At 50.7% G+C, this 14,853-nt stretch overlaps 1 protein-coding gene across 3 annotated transcripts in view; it reads right to left on the bottom strand.

Annotated features, from left to right (window-relative positions):
• Positions 1–1,386: 1,386 nt before the first annotated feature.
• The window catches only part of FLVCR2 (FLVCR choline and putative heme transporter 2), a 63,242-nt gene continuing 49,775 nt past the window's right edge, over positions 1,387–14,853 (bottom strand). For all 3 annotated transcript variants that reach the window (XM_002719577.6, XM_089322412.1, XM_089322413.1), the window contains 6 exons: positions 14,180–14,283; positions 9,257–9,367; positions 8,058–8,163; positions 7,824–7,935; positions 7,205–7,260; positions 1,387–3,237 (listed from right to left, as the gene is read on the bottom strand). In XM_002719577.6, the coding sequence (XP_002719623.1) occupies positions 3,166–3,237; positions 7,205–7,260; positions 7,824–7,935; positions 8,058–8,163; positions 9,257–9,367; positions 14,180–14,283 (561 nt within the window). In that variant the 3' untranslated portion in view covers positions 1,387–3,165. The remainder of the gene's footprint in view (positions 3,238–7,204; positions 7,261–7,823; positions 7,936–8,057; positions 8,164–9,256; positions 9,368–14,179; positions 14,284–14,853) is intronic.

The following is a 14,853-nucleotide window of genomic DNA, read 5'->3' as shown; positions in this document are numbered from 1 at the left end:
CTGACCACCGGCCCTGTCTTGTGTTCTTACCCACCTGTACGAGTCAAGTTCCCAGCTGAACAGTCAAGACTCTTGTTTACTTCCTAAAGAAAACTTGAAGGGGCCTGTGCTGTGGCACAGTAGGTTAATCCTCCGCCTGCGGAGTAGGGCATCCTATATGGGCGTCGGTTCTAGTCCCGGCTGCTCCTCTTCCCATCAAGCTCTCTGTTATGGCCTGGGAAAGCAGAAGAAGATGGCCCAAGTCTTTGGGCCCCTGCACCCGCGTGGGAGACCCGGAAGAAGCTCCTGGCTCCTGGCTTTGGATCGGCGCAGTTCTGGCTGTTACGGCCATTTGGGGAGTAAACCAGTGGATGGAAGACCTTTCTCTCTGTCTCTCCCTCTCACTGTAACTCTACCTCTCAAATCAATAAATAAAAATCTAAAATAAAAAAAAAGGAAAAGAAAACTTTAAAAAAAAAATAGGTTTATTTGAAAGGAAGCAAGACAGGGATAAATAGAAAGATCTGTTCACTCCCCAAATGATTGCAACATCCCAGGCTGGGCCAGGCCATAGTCAGGAGCAGGGAACAACACCTGGGTCTCCCATGTGGTGGCAGGGGCCGTCTTCCACTGCCTTCCCAGGTGCATTAGAAGGTAGCTGAGTCAAACGTGCAGCAGCCGGGATCAAATCAGTACTCAAAAAGAGATACTGGAGTCACAGGCGCCACAGTGCCAGCCCCAAGAAACAAATTCTTAAGAAAGCAGAAATAGAAAGTAGATCTGGACGACATGGGAGAAAAAAACAGCTGCATGCCGTGAAAAGGGGACAGCTAAGCCTCAAGGACAACGCACCAGAATGGACAGCTGCCCCCTCAAACACTACCGGGTCCCCTCCCAGGTGAGTTAAAATAGAATTGTAAGAGTCTTTCCCCAACTGAAAATTGCTAATAATTATGGTGGCAGAAGCCTACAGGCCCCAGTGCAGCTCTCCAGGGAAGTCACGTACAGAAAACAGCAACAGGCCCAAGGTTAACACAACTCGGCCTAAGGTAGTGGCAGTCAGTAGGACGGTTGGGAAGAAAAATAGCACGGAGCCACAGACACGGGGACAGATCTGTGGACTCCAGCCAGAGCGAGATGATCGCAGAACAAACACTTCAGCCACCTTGTGAGGCACGGCCGGTAACGGCAGTGGGCTGTCCTCGCAGTCATGTTCAGACCTGTACACAGGCCGGAAAGAGGTTGGGGGCACAGGCTGGACCCGAGAGACAGCAGCCTTGGCGCACTCCAGGATGGCAACGTCCTCCCATGGGAGCTGCCTCACTGCTCCTCCAGGCCTCCCCACCCCTCAGACACAGCCCTCGAAATATGTGGTCATCTTGGGGACACCGTCAAATGACAAGGAAGACCGCTTTGAAAACCGTTTATTGCCTTAAAAGATCTGGTGGTACAAATAGTACAAATTTTATTTTTAAAATAAAGCAATAGATTCAGTAAACACTTTGTTAATATTAGCTCCAGGGGTAGAAGAGTAAACACTTTTCTCCTGATCAGAAAGTAAGAAAAAGTAAGGCACGTGTCTCCCACCCAGAACACTCCCTCCACCAACAGTGTGAACTTTCATTACAGTCACCCACACGTGCACCTGTGCACATGCATGTGTGTGCACGCTCACACACACACACACACACACACACACACGGCTCCCTGCGGGAGATGGGTCCAAGCACCCCAGCACTGCAGCCAGCACAGGCCGCTCTGATTTGCTGAGGCCAGGGGAGCGGCCGAGGCAAAACAGCACAGTGGTCAAGATCCCAGCTGCGTGAGACACAGAACTGCGGACATTTCTCTTATTCAGGAGGCACGTGAGAAAAGCCTTGACAGTAGCCCAGGCCCGAAAGGAGGCTGGCCCACACTGGCTGAGAGGACTCCCTTCACAGTTCGCGAGCGGTAGGGTGTTGGTTTCACCCGACTCTCGGGGTCTGTGTGGTGACTCCGCGCCTCTTGCTCCCACCAGGCTGCTCCTCTCAGAAACGAATCCACTGCAACATTGTTGAGAAATCAACAGCAACAGTAGGGAATGTCCACCCCACATATCATCTGGTCTGGCCCTGCCAAGGCAACGGCAGGTGAGACTCAAAATTCATTCCATCTATAGCAGGCTAATTTGTAAGCTGGTAATTCTGTAGGGCCTGCAAGGCTCACCACAGAAAAAGGGTTCCCCACCCCTGCCTGAGACTGATAAACAAAACATTACTGCCAGCAGGGGGTGTGTATGCAAATCCTGACCCCAGCAGAGGTGAGTAAGGCTGGAGTCCAGCAAACTCAGTTCCTGCTGGGGCCCCTTTCTTCTGCCCCTCCCTTCACAGTTCTCAGGACTAAACTTGGACTTGGGGGAGGAGCCATGAATCAGGACTGACTTTCAGGAAAGATGCGGGTTAAGGTGGCTGGGCTGGCCCTCGCAGGCCCATGGCAGTGTTTCTCACTGCAGCCTCCAGAGGAAGGCATCCATCAGAGGTGACAGTGACAGTGACACAGAAGTCCCTGGCCATGGACTTGTGTAGAAGAAGCCCTCCCATCCCCAAGGCAAGCCACCAGAGCTCCCAGACACACTGAGAAGTGGGCCCTCCCACCTCAGCTAATCCTCAGTGGCCACACAATGTTTGTGTCCAGTTTATTGACGTTTGGTTCAATCAGCTTTAAGAGGACCTGGAAACAGACCCCAGCATTAGGCAGGCTGCTGACCCTGGAAGGGCCCTTGGGCACGGCAGCTTGCCTTACAGCTCCTCAGGGGTCAGCTTTGCCTGGGCGTCTTGGGAGACTAGAAAAAGTGAAAATCCTGAATAAGCTTTCTTCCTGTGATAATTCTGCAAGCATGGAGTTAGAAAGGGAAGGCGAGGAGCTGAGGTAGGATCTGCTGTATGTCCTCCTCCAGCCTGCCCCAGCACCAGCTCCCATGACCTAAAAGGGGGCAGGGAGCAAGTGGACTGCATCTCATGAAAGGCCCCGGGTAAACCGCGCGAGCTCTTGAGCGGGTTCCAGGAGGCACGGCCATGCAATCCACAGACATTCCAGCCGGTTCCCTCCCAAGGCTTCTCCAGCAAAGACCTCTGTGCTGGCAGTGAGAGCTGTTCTGAAAGAGGTGGCTGTTTGCTGGGCTCCCTGAGTTGCCACCACCTTCTTCTCTCAGAGATGATCATCGGACACAGCAGTGGGCGCCTTGCTGGTGTTGCTCTCCTCCTCCTCCTCTGGCAGCTTCTGCAAGGCAGGGCAAGGGGCAGCCCGGTGGGTCAAAGGCCCAGGGCTCCACCCAGGCTGGGGCAGCTGCCTGCCCACAGCTCTAATCAGTGTGCACACAAGAGCCAGAGGCTACTGAGCACCCCTCAGAGTAAACAGAGGCCACAAGAAAGAACCAGCCCCTGCCTGATGCACTCCCCAAACACATGCACCCCCAGTGACACGGCCTCACCAGAGGCGGAAAGGCCAGCATTCTGTGTTGCCAGGGCTACCACAGCCCCCCACCCCGAGTGCCACGGGTCCAGAAGCAAGCCCACTGTCCCTCCCCATTCTGACAGCAGACACGTGCCTTGACTACCCATCGACAGCTGTCCAAAGTGCCAGGGCTGTGATACCTTGGTGCTTCCCATTCCCCCCTTTTGGGGGAAGCCCTGGGATAAAGAATGTTATAATGCACATGCAAGGAGGCCCCAAAGAGGCTGGATCACAGGCAGCCAGCACAGCTGGGTCTGTCGACTCAGTGCCTATGTGTGCACGTATATTCTACACAGAAGAGGAGATTTCAGAGCAGGTTGGCCCTGAATTTCTCAATGGAGGATGGCACAGATTCTCCTGGGTCACACTTGTTACATGGGCTGGGAGTTAAATATGGTCTGGACCTAAACCTATGGGCCTCAAGGTACACACTGCCAACTTGGACATTTATCTACTCTTTGGGTTTTTTAAAATGTATACATTTTAATGAACACATAGTGAATGTGTAATTGTCACACAGTAATTGTATGATTGACATACAGTAATTACATAGTGTTATATATGGGGTACAGTGTGACATTTCAATGCATGTATGCAATGAGTCAGGGTAACTGTCATCACTATCATTTCTTTGTGTTGGGAACATTCAAAATCCTCTCCAGCACCTATTTTGAAATAGCTGATAAATTGTCGTCAATCACAGTTATCCTACTGTGCCACAGAGCATTACAAGTTATTCCTGCTCTCCAACTGCGCCCCTGTAAGGCTACAGTTTTAACAAGTGCTTTGCCTCTTACCTCCAGCGGACTCCTAATTAGCAAGCAGGCCTTGGGCACAGGCTCAGCGCTGCACGGCCAACAGCACTCAAGGCCTGGAGGAGCATGTGCAAAACCAGGCTGCATCCAGTGTCAGTCACACCCCCAGTGCTTTCCTTCCCAAGGAGGGTTGCAGGGCTGGGCCAAGGCAATAGCAACAGCTGTGGAAACCTAACTTTCCCACTCTTTGCCTTGCCAACTTTTTGGCACCAGTTCAGCCTCAACCATGAGGAGCCTTCATTCAGGCTACCAACAGCCTATTTAAGTCAGTCAGTCAGTCTCTCCCATCTGCTTGACAACACACACACACACACACACACACAGGCCTGCCTCCTGCAAAGCCATCAGCATGAAATCATTATCAGAAACAGAGGTTAGTAGGGGCAGAAGCACAGCTAAATCGCCCATGTGATGGAAGAGAATGAAAAGCCCGAATCAAAATCCTTTTCAGAGTCAACGTGGGTCATCACCCTTGTCCCAGAAGTTTGATCTCTTTTCACCTAAACTGTACATCTCAGGTCTGCTGCATGCCCTGTCTTCACCTGGCTCTGACAATGAACTTGTCAGCAGGTCTCTTGAGTTACACTGAGTGCTTTTCTGGGATGTGTAACGACAGGTGTCTGCAGGAGGGCTGCTCTGCATCAGCCCCAGCAAGACCCTGACCACCCCGTGAAGCCAAGTTGCCACAGCTGGCAGTAGGCCCAGTGACAGAGTGAGTTATCCAGGGACACAGGACAGTTGAACGCCATTGACAGAACTTAAGTCTCCAGTTGCTGTTCACTTTTAATTTCCAGCTCCTCCTGTCCAAGGAGATTGAACCAACAACTACAAGCTCACAGACAAATGTTCCCTTTACACAAGCGTCTGGCTACAAGAATCATAAAAGATTACGCCAAAATATTAAGCAAGATGGAATTTTGTAGACATGAGGTTCTGGTAGAATGTTAACAGTGCGGAAAAGTTGTCAGGCTATATTTAGTAAACAATATAGCCATCAACTGATGATCAGATAAAGAAAATGTGGTGTATATATACACAATAGAATATTACTCAGCCATAACAAAGAATGAAATACTGACATCTGCAAAAAATGGATGCAACTAGAGATCATTATGCTAAGTGAAATAAGCTAGATCCAGAAAGACAAATATCACCTGTTCTATTTGTGGGAATTAATATAAAGACTATAAAAAAACAATATAGAGGGAAGGGTAGAAAATGAAAATATAAACAAGCAAACCTATAGACCTCAACACTAGCAAATGGACTAGAATGCTTCTTGGTGATCCCTAGGATGAAGGATTTAGGTGACTTCTGTTTCCTCCTTGTTTGCCTAAATCTGCCAGCATAAACACAGATCATAAAGTAAACACAGCAGAACCTCACGTCACCTGACACAGGGCATCACATCCCCCTTTATAACAGACACTCTCCCCAGGCTGTTTCATCTGCACATTGACCAGCGTGTGCCAAATCAGCACAGGTCCAAGCCTGCATCCACGGTGGCCCTGGGTTGCCATGCAGGTCTAGAGAACACTGTTCCTGCTGGAAGGCCTTCCCTGTCTGCCTAGCAAGTCTGCTGTTCTAGGCTCCTCCTTCCACATGTACCTGCTGCTGCCTGCCGTGGTATCAGAAGACAATGGTAAAGGACTGAAGATGACGATCTTAGTAGACGTAAATGCTAAAAACCTCTGCTGCAGAAAACTATTTTTGTTTTGGAAAACTGGCCAAGATTTTCAAAATGAAACAGTCAATGTTGGCGCTCTTACACAATGCTATAACCTTATTGGCAGCACCTTTCTAGAGGGTGGTTTAGTAACACATACAGGGCTTAGAAATGTGCACGACCATTGATCCAGTTCTCAAAAAAAATGCGTCCACTGAAGAACAGTCACTAAAATTCAGCTTCCAACATGTGAATCACAATATTATCTATAACGACAATTCAAAACCACCTAATGTCCACCAACAAAACTATTAAATAATAGTTTATCTATATAATGGGACACTGGAGCCAGTAAAAGTGTGCTGTCAGAGCAGCTGCCTGATAACATGTTTGCAACAGAAGCAAACAGAACAGATCCCATTGTCTCAAAAAAGGAAACACACACATATTTGGATACAAAAATAAATGCAAAAAAAATTAAGAGCATCTCATTTCATCTCTAGATGATGGAATTACTGGGTGAATTTTAAATGTTTGTATATTTACTATGTTTTATTTTTTAGCTTTTCTACGAAGAACATATATTACCACTATAATATGTTTGCTATTTTTGTTCTTTTAAAGTATTATCCCATTCTTGCTGTTGTCATATTTGTGATTTTTTATCCTTGCCCAGATTTGACATCATTTTGGCTAAAGTGGGTCTGTACTTTTCTATTCTAGATCCTTCTCCTGGCTGGCTCCTCTCCTGTCACCATCAGCTCCTGATTCTTGACGTGTCCTTTGAGAGCCCCACTGACAACCTGTTGGTTCCACCCCATGGCCCTGCCTAAGGAGAGCCACTGTCTTAAGGCTACCATGTCAAGGAGGTCAAGCAGCCTCCTATCTTCCCTCCCCGGCAATTGACCCCAGGCTGCCAGCAGTAGAACCAGGGCCACAGGGTTTGGCTGAGGACCCAAGGGGAAGACACTGCTCAGCAGAGTCTGACAACAGTCACACGCCCTGGGGACCAGGACAGAGGAGTCACAAAGAGGACAGGAAGTGGGCGAAGAGCCTGGGCAAGAGTAGCAGGAAAGCAGTGCAGGAACACCAAAGAAACCTTTGCATGCTGTGTTTGTGAGAAGCGAGCTGGCCTCAAAGCCACCACAAACCACTCCCTCCGAGAGCATCTCCTGGCTCCATCTGTGTGGCCACATCCTCACCAAACGCCAAGGACCCAAATTTCAGCCCCACCAAGCTCCAGTGTACTCACAGTCTCAGGAGTTTCTTTGTTTGCCTTCTGCCTCCGGAGATCCGCCCTAATGAACGCTGAGATCAAGAGAGAAGAGTGGCAGAGACACAGTCACCAAGCAGATCAATGGTCAAGTTCATCCAGGAGAGGGAACCTTCAGTGGCCTATGGGTCACAGCTATCCCTAACCTACTTCAGATATTGAAGGCAGCCGGGGACACCATCAGCTAACTCAAGCATGCCCAGGGGTCCCTGATGTCCCCAGAGGCAGAAGCCAGTCATGACTCTGGCCTTCACTGATGGGTCACTTACAGTTACCAGGGGCTGCACGCATGTCACTAGCCATCACAACAGTTCTCACTTGGCAGATTAGGAAACTGAGGTTCCCAGAGATGAGTCCACTTGCCCAAGGTCAGTGGCCACAGAAGTCAGTGTCACAGTCTGTGATTCAAGCAGGAGTCTTCTGGATCCACAGCCCATGCTTGTTCTACCAAAACATGTCATTGCCTCCCAACGAGATGGCCCAACACGCCCTCCCATGTGCCCCCTGCATGTGCACTTCCCATCTCTGGGGTCCCAAACTGCCAACAGCCTTGCCCATAAGCAGTCCGTGCCTCCTCTGCCCTCATGCCCCAACTCACCAGTGAGGGCTGCGCCGAGGCCAAGGAACACGCACAGAAAGATGTTTCCAGGCATGGTCCCAAAGTTGTCAATTATCTGGCCCTGGGAGATGGTGAAGATGATCCCAAATACCTGGAGGGACCAAAGGAAGACTGGAGACAAGGCCCCAGGCAGCCGGCCCACAGGAGGACAGGGCCGCCACGATGCAATGCCAGCCCAGCCAGGCAGGGAACAAGACGAGGTGAGAGCTGTACCTGTGCGGACACGTTGAGGAGGCCGGATGACATGCCTTCTGACTCTGGGTACGTGAGCTCCACGGCAAACTCAAATCCCAGAGGGAGATAGCCAGTCATAAAGAAGCTGAAGTTCAGAGCAGAGAGACGAGGTGATGAAGAAGCTCCCCAACAAGCAGGATGGGGAGCCCCCTCCTCCCTTAGAGCTCCCTCTCCTGCTTTTTGTCTTCCCATTGGTGCAGGCCGGGCCCTTGAGCAATCTGATCTAGCCAAGCCGAGGTGGCAATGCCAAGGGCAAGGAGATCCTTGCAGACCCGGAAGAGGGTCCCAGGTGGACCTTGTGCTCAGGGGGCCACTTGGGTCTCCTGCATCTCCATCGAGCCACCAACGGCAGGGTCAACATTTACAGAAAGGGCAAGGATGCCTGCTGGGTTAAGCTGAGAGACTCCGTGCCCTGGGCCCCGTGCCCTGTGCTGGCAGTGGGAAGTCCCTGGGTGTTGAGCAGCAGCTCCACGGCTCTCTGGTCCTGGCAGGAAGAGCTTCAAGTCCTCCCATTTCCCTCCAGAAAGTGGCCAGCTGAGATGGACTGCATGTCCAAGGTCATTCCTTCTCTCTCTCTCTCTCTCTCTCTCTCTCTCTCTCACACACACACACACACACACACACACACTTCCCTGGCCACAGGAGAATACCTGGAAGATGAAGCTCGTCAGAGACCTCTTGTGGTTTCTCATCCCACGGGCCTAGAAAATTCCAATTCTAATTCCTTACAGCCATGCCACACTTCTTACTGCTTTGACATCCATTCTTTGCCCCTCAACAACTCCACGAGGCAGACCACTCTCATCCTCACTTACGGATGAGGAACTGAAGGTCAGCGGTCAGTGAGTGCCTGTGGTCTAACAAGTAGTCAGCGGTGAAACCCAGAGTTTCTGACCCTAAGCCCTGTGTATTTTTTGTGACCCCAGCTTGTCCTGGGCAGAGCTAAAAGAGACAGAGCGTTTGGAAGCAGGGTGTGCTCCACACTTCCCTCCATCCCCATAGCACAGCCAGGCTGCCTTCAGAAGTGCTGTGAGGATTCACAAGCCCCTGGGTGCCACTCCCACATCTTCTGAGGCCAGTGCGAAGGCTGCCAAAGGGTGTTGCATCCAGGAACACTGGCAGCTCCGGGAACCATGGGGTGGTGTTTTCCAACTGAACGGGTCAGAAGTGGAACTTACCCCATTGTGCCAGCAGTGATGAAGACTATCCACAGGTGTCCCAGGTTCAAGGTCAGAGTGTACACCACCATGCCCACCAGAGTCATGATGTACACCACCAGGGTCGTCTCCCTAGGGGCAGAGGCAAAGAGCTTGATGCTTCCGACTTTACAAGGAGGGATCATTTATGCTTTCCATAAGTATGTACCGGGTACCCACTGTCTTGAACCTCTCTGTGGGGATGGGCCATGTGCTGTCACAGAACTTTCTTCCACGAGAGTGATGGACACTGCACCTATGATCACACATAGCTTTTTAATTATATCATCATCGACGCTACAGAGGGTGAGGCCAGGCAGCTGCGAAGCCCAGTTCTCTTCCTGCAGAACCCTCCCAGCAGCAGAGCAAGCCACCCTGGACTTGTCACATCCTTCCACAGGCAAGAAGGGCACAGCCCTTCCCTTCCCTGCCCCGGACCAGAGGAAAGGGAAAAACAAACAAACACAGGACAAACACTGGCCATAGTCAGGTGGAGTGACATTCAAGACTACCCCCGAAGCCCCCAGTTCTGCTTGTGTGCTTTGTCCCAAGACCCCCAGGCAATGCTGGACAGTGATCTGACTTTCAGACGCTGTCACCTGTACGTTCTTCCTGTTGCCTCCTGCACAGGCCCAGCCCAGCTGTTCCTGCTGGGCCCGAATGACTCAGTCCAGATGGAGAAACAGAGGGGACCAGCGCTATGGCGCAGCAGGTTAAGCTGCAGCTGGCAACACTAGCATCTCATATCAGAGTGCCAATATGAGTTCCAGCTGCTCCACTTCCGGTCCAGTTCCCTGCTAATGTGCCGGGGAAGGCAGTGAATCATGGCCACATACTTGGGCTCCTGTCACCCACGTGGGAGACCCAGATGGAGTTCCTGGCTCCTGGTTTAAGCCTGGCTCAGAACTGGCTTTTGTACCCACTTGGGGAGTGAACCAGTGGATGGAAGACCTCTCTCTGTCTCAATGATTCTTTCAAATAAATAGATAAAAAAAATTTTAATAAAAAGGACTAAGAGAATGTTCTCTAGCCTTGAACTAAGGGCCTGAATGCAAAGCCAAGGCCAGAAATCCACACTCTGTTACCTCTCCTGTGTCAGTCCCCTCAGAAGTACCATCAGCAAGTTCTGGTTTCTAATTGAGGCTCAGCCCTGTGGTGCCGCTGCACACAGCTGTCTCCCTGTGGTGCCAACCCAGGACTCTGCTGCGGCCTCAACTCCCACACGTAGACCATTACTGCAGGGTGCAGGCTCTGCACATTCTTCTTGTTTTTTATTTTATTTTATTTATTTATTTATTTGAGAGGTAGAGTTACAGAGAGAGAGACAGACAGACAGAGACAGAGAAATAGATCTTCCATCCACTGCATTACTCCCCAAATGTCCGCAATGGCCAGAGCTGCGCCGATCCGAAGCCAGGAGCCAGGAGCTTCTTTCAGGTCTCCCACATGGGTGCAGAGGTCCAAGCACTTGGGCCATCCTCCCCTGCTTTCCCAAGCCATAGTAGAGAGCTGGATCGGAAGTGGAGCAGCTGGGACTTGAACCGGCATCCATATGGGATGCTGGCGTCACAGGCTGAGGCTTAGCCCACTATGCCACAGCACCAGTCCGTGCACAACCTTCTGAACACCAGGTTAAGAACCTTCACACATCTCCCCTGTATCCAGAAACACAGTGGGGCTCCAGCAGCACACCACAGTTATGCCAAACTAATACCTACATTACTGGGTGCCAAATTCCATTAAGTGCTTTACATACGTTTATCATTTCAACTCAACCCTCATAAAAATCTGGCAAGAAAGAGATGGCTATCCCTGCTTTTATCAATGAGGGAACCGAGGCTCAGGCCACTTAAGTCCCCTGTCCACAGTCACTGACAGATAAATGCAAAGCTGGGACTGGAACCCGGAGCTGAGCTTGAAGGCTGTGCTCTCTCTCCTGCTATGCACAGGAATGACATACTAGGCAGTTACCCATCTGGAAAAACTCAAGATCACAGTCTCCGAAGGGCACGCTCCCACCCGGTGCTTCCAAGCAGGTGTCAAGGCAAGAGGAGCTTCTCCTCTGCCTCACCTGCTCCCCTCCCACCCACCCTGCAGAAAGTAACTTTAGTATATGCCGGCTTTTCCCAGTGGTCCAGCAAGCTCACCAGATATCAAACGTTATTTGAGGCCATGCTTGTTCAACTACAGAGTCTGCTTAAACCACTGGCCAGTTGAGGACAACTACTGTTGTCCCATCCAGAAATTAAAGGGAACTCTCCACCCAATTTCCAGCCTCCAAAGTAAACTGGACACACACAAGGGCCTTTGGGAGACAGGGCATGGAAATGACAGAGGCACACAATGCCATCAGCCCACTGAGGGCTGGCCCTTCCCAGCCTGGCCAGAACAGGGACAAGACTGTCTCATGCTGACCACTGGAGCTACACATCAAATGACGTTAGGAACTGGTGATGCTGAGCTCCCAAGAGGGCCAAAGACGTATTCTCCCCATCCTTTCATTACATATTCAATGAGTCAGCTGGTTGCCCACGCCTCGGCCCAGCCAACATTCCAATCCCTCCCTTCTCCTGCCACAAGGCCAGCGCTGGAAGAAGGAACAGTGCCACTTGCTGCTTCGGGGTGGCCAGTCCTTATTGCCCTTGTGTCTGCCCGAAGCAAGCTACTAACAGATGGCAGAGACGAGATGGCAGCCAAGCTCCACCAGCGGTCATTAAGCCGAGCCAGGCAGCCACGCCCCTAGGCATGGCCTCAATCAGCCTTTGACGAGGGCTCCAGAGTGAGACCTGGTCACCCAGAGCCTCACAGAAGCGTGTTTGTGTGGCAGAGAACAGGTCTGCCACTGTCTGTCATCCCCAGACACTGGGAACTTTGGAGGCCTTGACAAAGCAGCCCAGAACGCCGCCCTGCCCCAGCGCAGGGCAGTCCTGGCAGCTGCCCACCGGCCAAGGAGCACTGGGCAGTCACAGCACCAGGAGGATGCAGTATCTCCAAGGCTGCCTACGGTTGCCTTTTTTGTTTTTTTTTTAAGATTCATTTATTTATTTGAAAACCAGAGTTCCAGAGAGAGAGAAGGAGAGGCAAAAAGAGAAAGTTATTTTCCATCCATTGTTTCACTCCCCAGTGGCTGCAACAGCCAGGACTGGGCCAAGCTGAAACCAGGAGCCAGGAGCTTCATCCAAGCCCACTTGGGCATTCCTCAGCTACTTTTCCCAGGCCATTAGCAGGGAGCTGGATTGGAAGTAGAGCAGCCAGGACATGAACTGGTACCCAAATGGGATGCCAGCGTCACAGGTAGCAGCTTTACCTGCTATACCACAGTGGGCCCCTAAGGCTGCTTGTTACACGTGCAGATTTCTCTAATGAATTCGCATCCATGGAGGCGGGGCCCAGGGATCCTTATTTTTAATTAGCATCCTGGATTAGCTGATATTTGCTAAGACCTTTTACTTTTTTTCCTAAAGCTCATCCTTTATTTATTTCTTTATTATTATTATTTTTTTTTTTTTTTTGAGATAGAAACAGTGAGACAGTTAGACAGATCTCCCATCCACTGGTTCGCTCCCGAAATGCCTGCAACACCCAGAGCTGGGCCAGGCCAAAGCCAGAAGCCATAAACTCAATCAGGTCTCCCATGTGGATGGAAGGTACTCAATCACTTAAGCCATCACTGTGACCTCCCAGGATCCTCATTAGCAGGAAGTGGGAATCAGAAACGGAGCCAGGACCTGAACCCAGCACTCCAGTATGGGCTGCAGGCATCCCAAGCAGTGTCTTAACCGCTACAGCAAACATTCATCTCCGCTAACACCTTTTGAGATGGCACTGGGCTCTTGGAAATGCACTGGGTATTCAGGTCCAAAGCGTGTCACAAAACTTACCAACAAAGTACAAGTAAAGCAAGTAAGATAATTTCTGAGTGTACTTCAAAACTGGCATGGAAACTGGAGTTAAAAAGGGAAGTTTGGGTGCAAATTCTTTTGAAACCAATGGAAAAAAAAAAAAGAAACCAATGAATACAAGATGATCTTCAAAAAGTCTGTGAGGGGCAGGTCTTGTGGTACAGCCAGTTAAGTCCCCTGCTTGCGATGCTGGTGTCCCATATCGGAGTGCCAGTTTGAGTCCCAGCTACTCTACTTTTGATCCAGCTCCCTGCTAATGTGCTTAGAAAGCAGCAGTGGATGGCCTAAGTACTTGAATTCCTGCTACCCAAGGGGAGGCCCAGTTGGAGTGTCTTGCTCCTGACTTTGGCCCGCAGTGTTGTGGGCATCTGGGGAGTGAACCAGCAGACAGAAGGTGTCTGTCTCTCTCCTCATCTCTCCCTCCCTCTCTGCCACTCTGCTTTCACATAAATTCATTAACTTTTAAAGGTTTGGAAAACTGAATATTATAAAAATATGCATGGGTCCTCATTTTTTTGCACCGGAATAAACTTACCTTTTAGTTCCATTTTCCATGAACTTTTTGAAGTGCCCTGAAACTCTGCAAACTGGAGCAAGCACCCAGCACCTCCATTAACGCCAGGGAGTCCACAGGGGGCCCCAGAACAGAGTGGTGGAGTCACTTCTTCCTCTCCATCTTTGGGCTTTCCAAGGCTAAGATTTTTCTCACCTCATTTCATTTCTCCCACGTTTGCTCCTTCCTCAAAGCTACTTGAGAACGGGGGTGGGGAAAGGACTGAGCTAGGCCTTCTGTCCACTCTCTCTCTCATCTTCCTACCATTCCCACAGGGCCAGGAGAGTTTCCCTAGCTTCAAAAATGAGGGAACAAGCTAGGCTCAATGATGAGAAATCTCAGGTGCCTACTAGGCCACAGAGCCCCTGGTGGGGAGCCCAAAGCCTTGCAGTCACATTGCTAAGGAGTCTGTCACGTCCATCAGGGGTCCCCGGGTCCCAGTCCACTCACTTGTAGGTTTTGGACCTGTCCAGCCAGACGCCTGAGATCACAGCCCCGAGCATCCCTGCAATAACGATGGTCAGGCCGATTCTTCCAGCGTTCACTTCTTCCCCCTGGAGGCACAGCACAAAGATCACCCAGTGAGGGGACAAGACCCGGGACACAGCAGTCACCATGGGTGAAGGGGCACAGGCACAGAACCGTGGGCTCCACTGCAGCCAGGATGCAGAGTCAGGACGAGATGGCCTGGAAGGAGGCGCCAGAGGGCAGAAAATCCTAAAGTCGCAGCTTCTTCTCCCAGCACCACAGCCCTAGATGTGTGTGGATGATCCTGGAGGCTGCAGTGACACGCTCAGGCCGACTTTTGTTAATGTAATCCTTATAGCAACTCCTCCATCTCATTCATTATTATTCCCGTCTGACCAATGGGTGAACTGACATACCTATGCCCAAGTAGTCCAGTTGTAGGCTTTGTGAGCTATAAGTACCAAAAGAAACAGGAAGATACCTACTGTTGAGCACTTATAATAAGCCAGGCACCAGGCCTAAGAGCTTACATCATTATCTCATTATCTCATCAGTTCTCACAATCCCCCACCATAAGGTCAGGGCTCCATCTTCCCCATTTTACAGATAAAGAAACTGAGGCCCAGTGAGGCTGGCCTGCTGGCCCAAGGTCATGA

This window comes from Oryctolagus cuniculus, chromosome 20 (genome assembly GCF_051225735.1).
Source record: "Oryctolagus cuniculus isolate XC-2025 breed Fujian yellow rabbit chromosome 20, ASM5122573v1, whole genome shotgun sequence".
Lineage (NCBI taxonomy): Eukaryota > Metazoa > Chordata > Mammalia > Lagomorpha > Leporidae > Oryctolagus > Oryctolagus cuniculus.
Note: the sequence above shows the minus strand (reverse complement) of the source record. Positions and strands in the feature narration are given on the sequence as shown.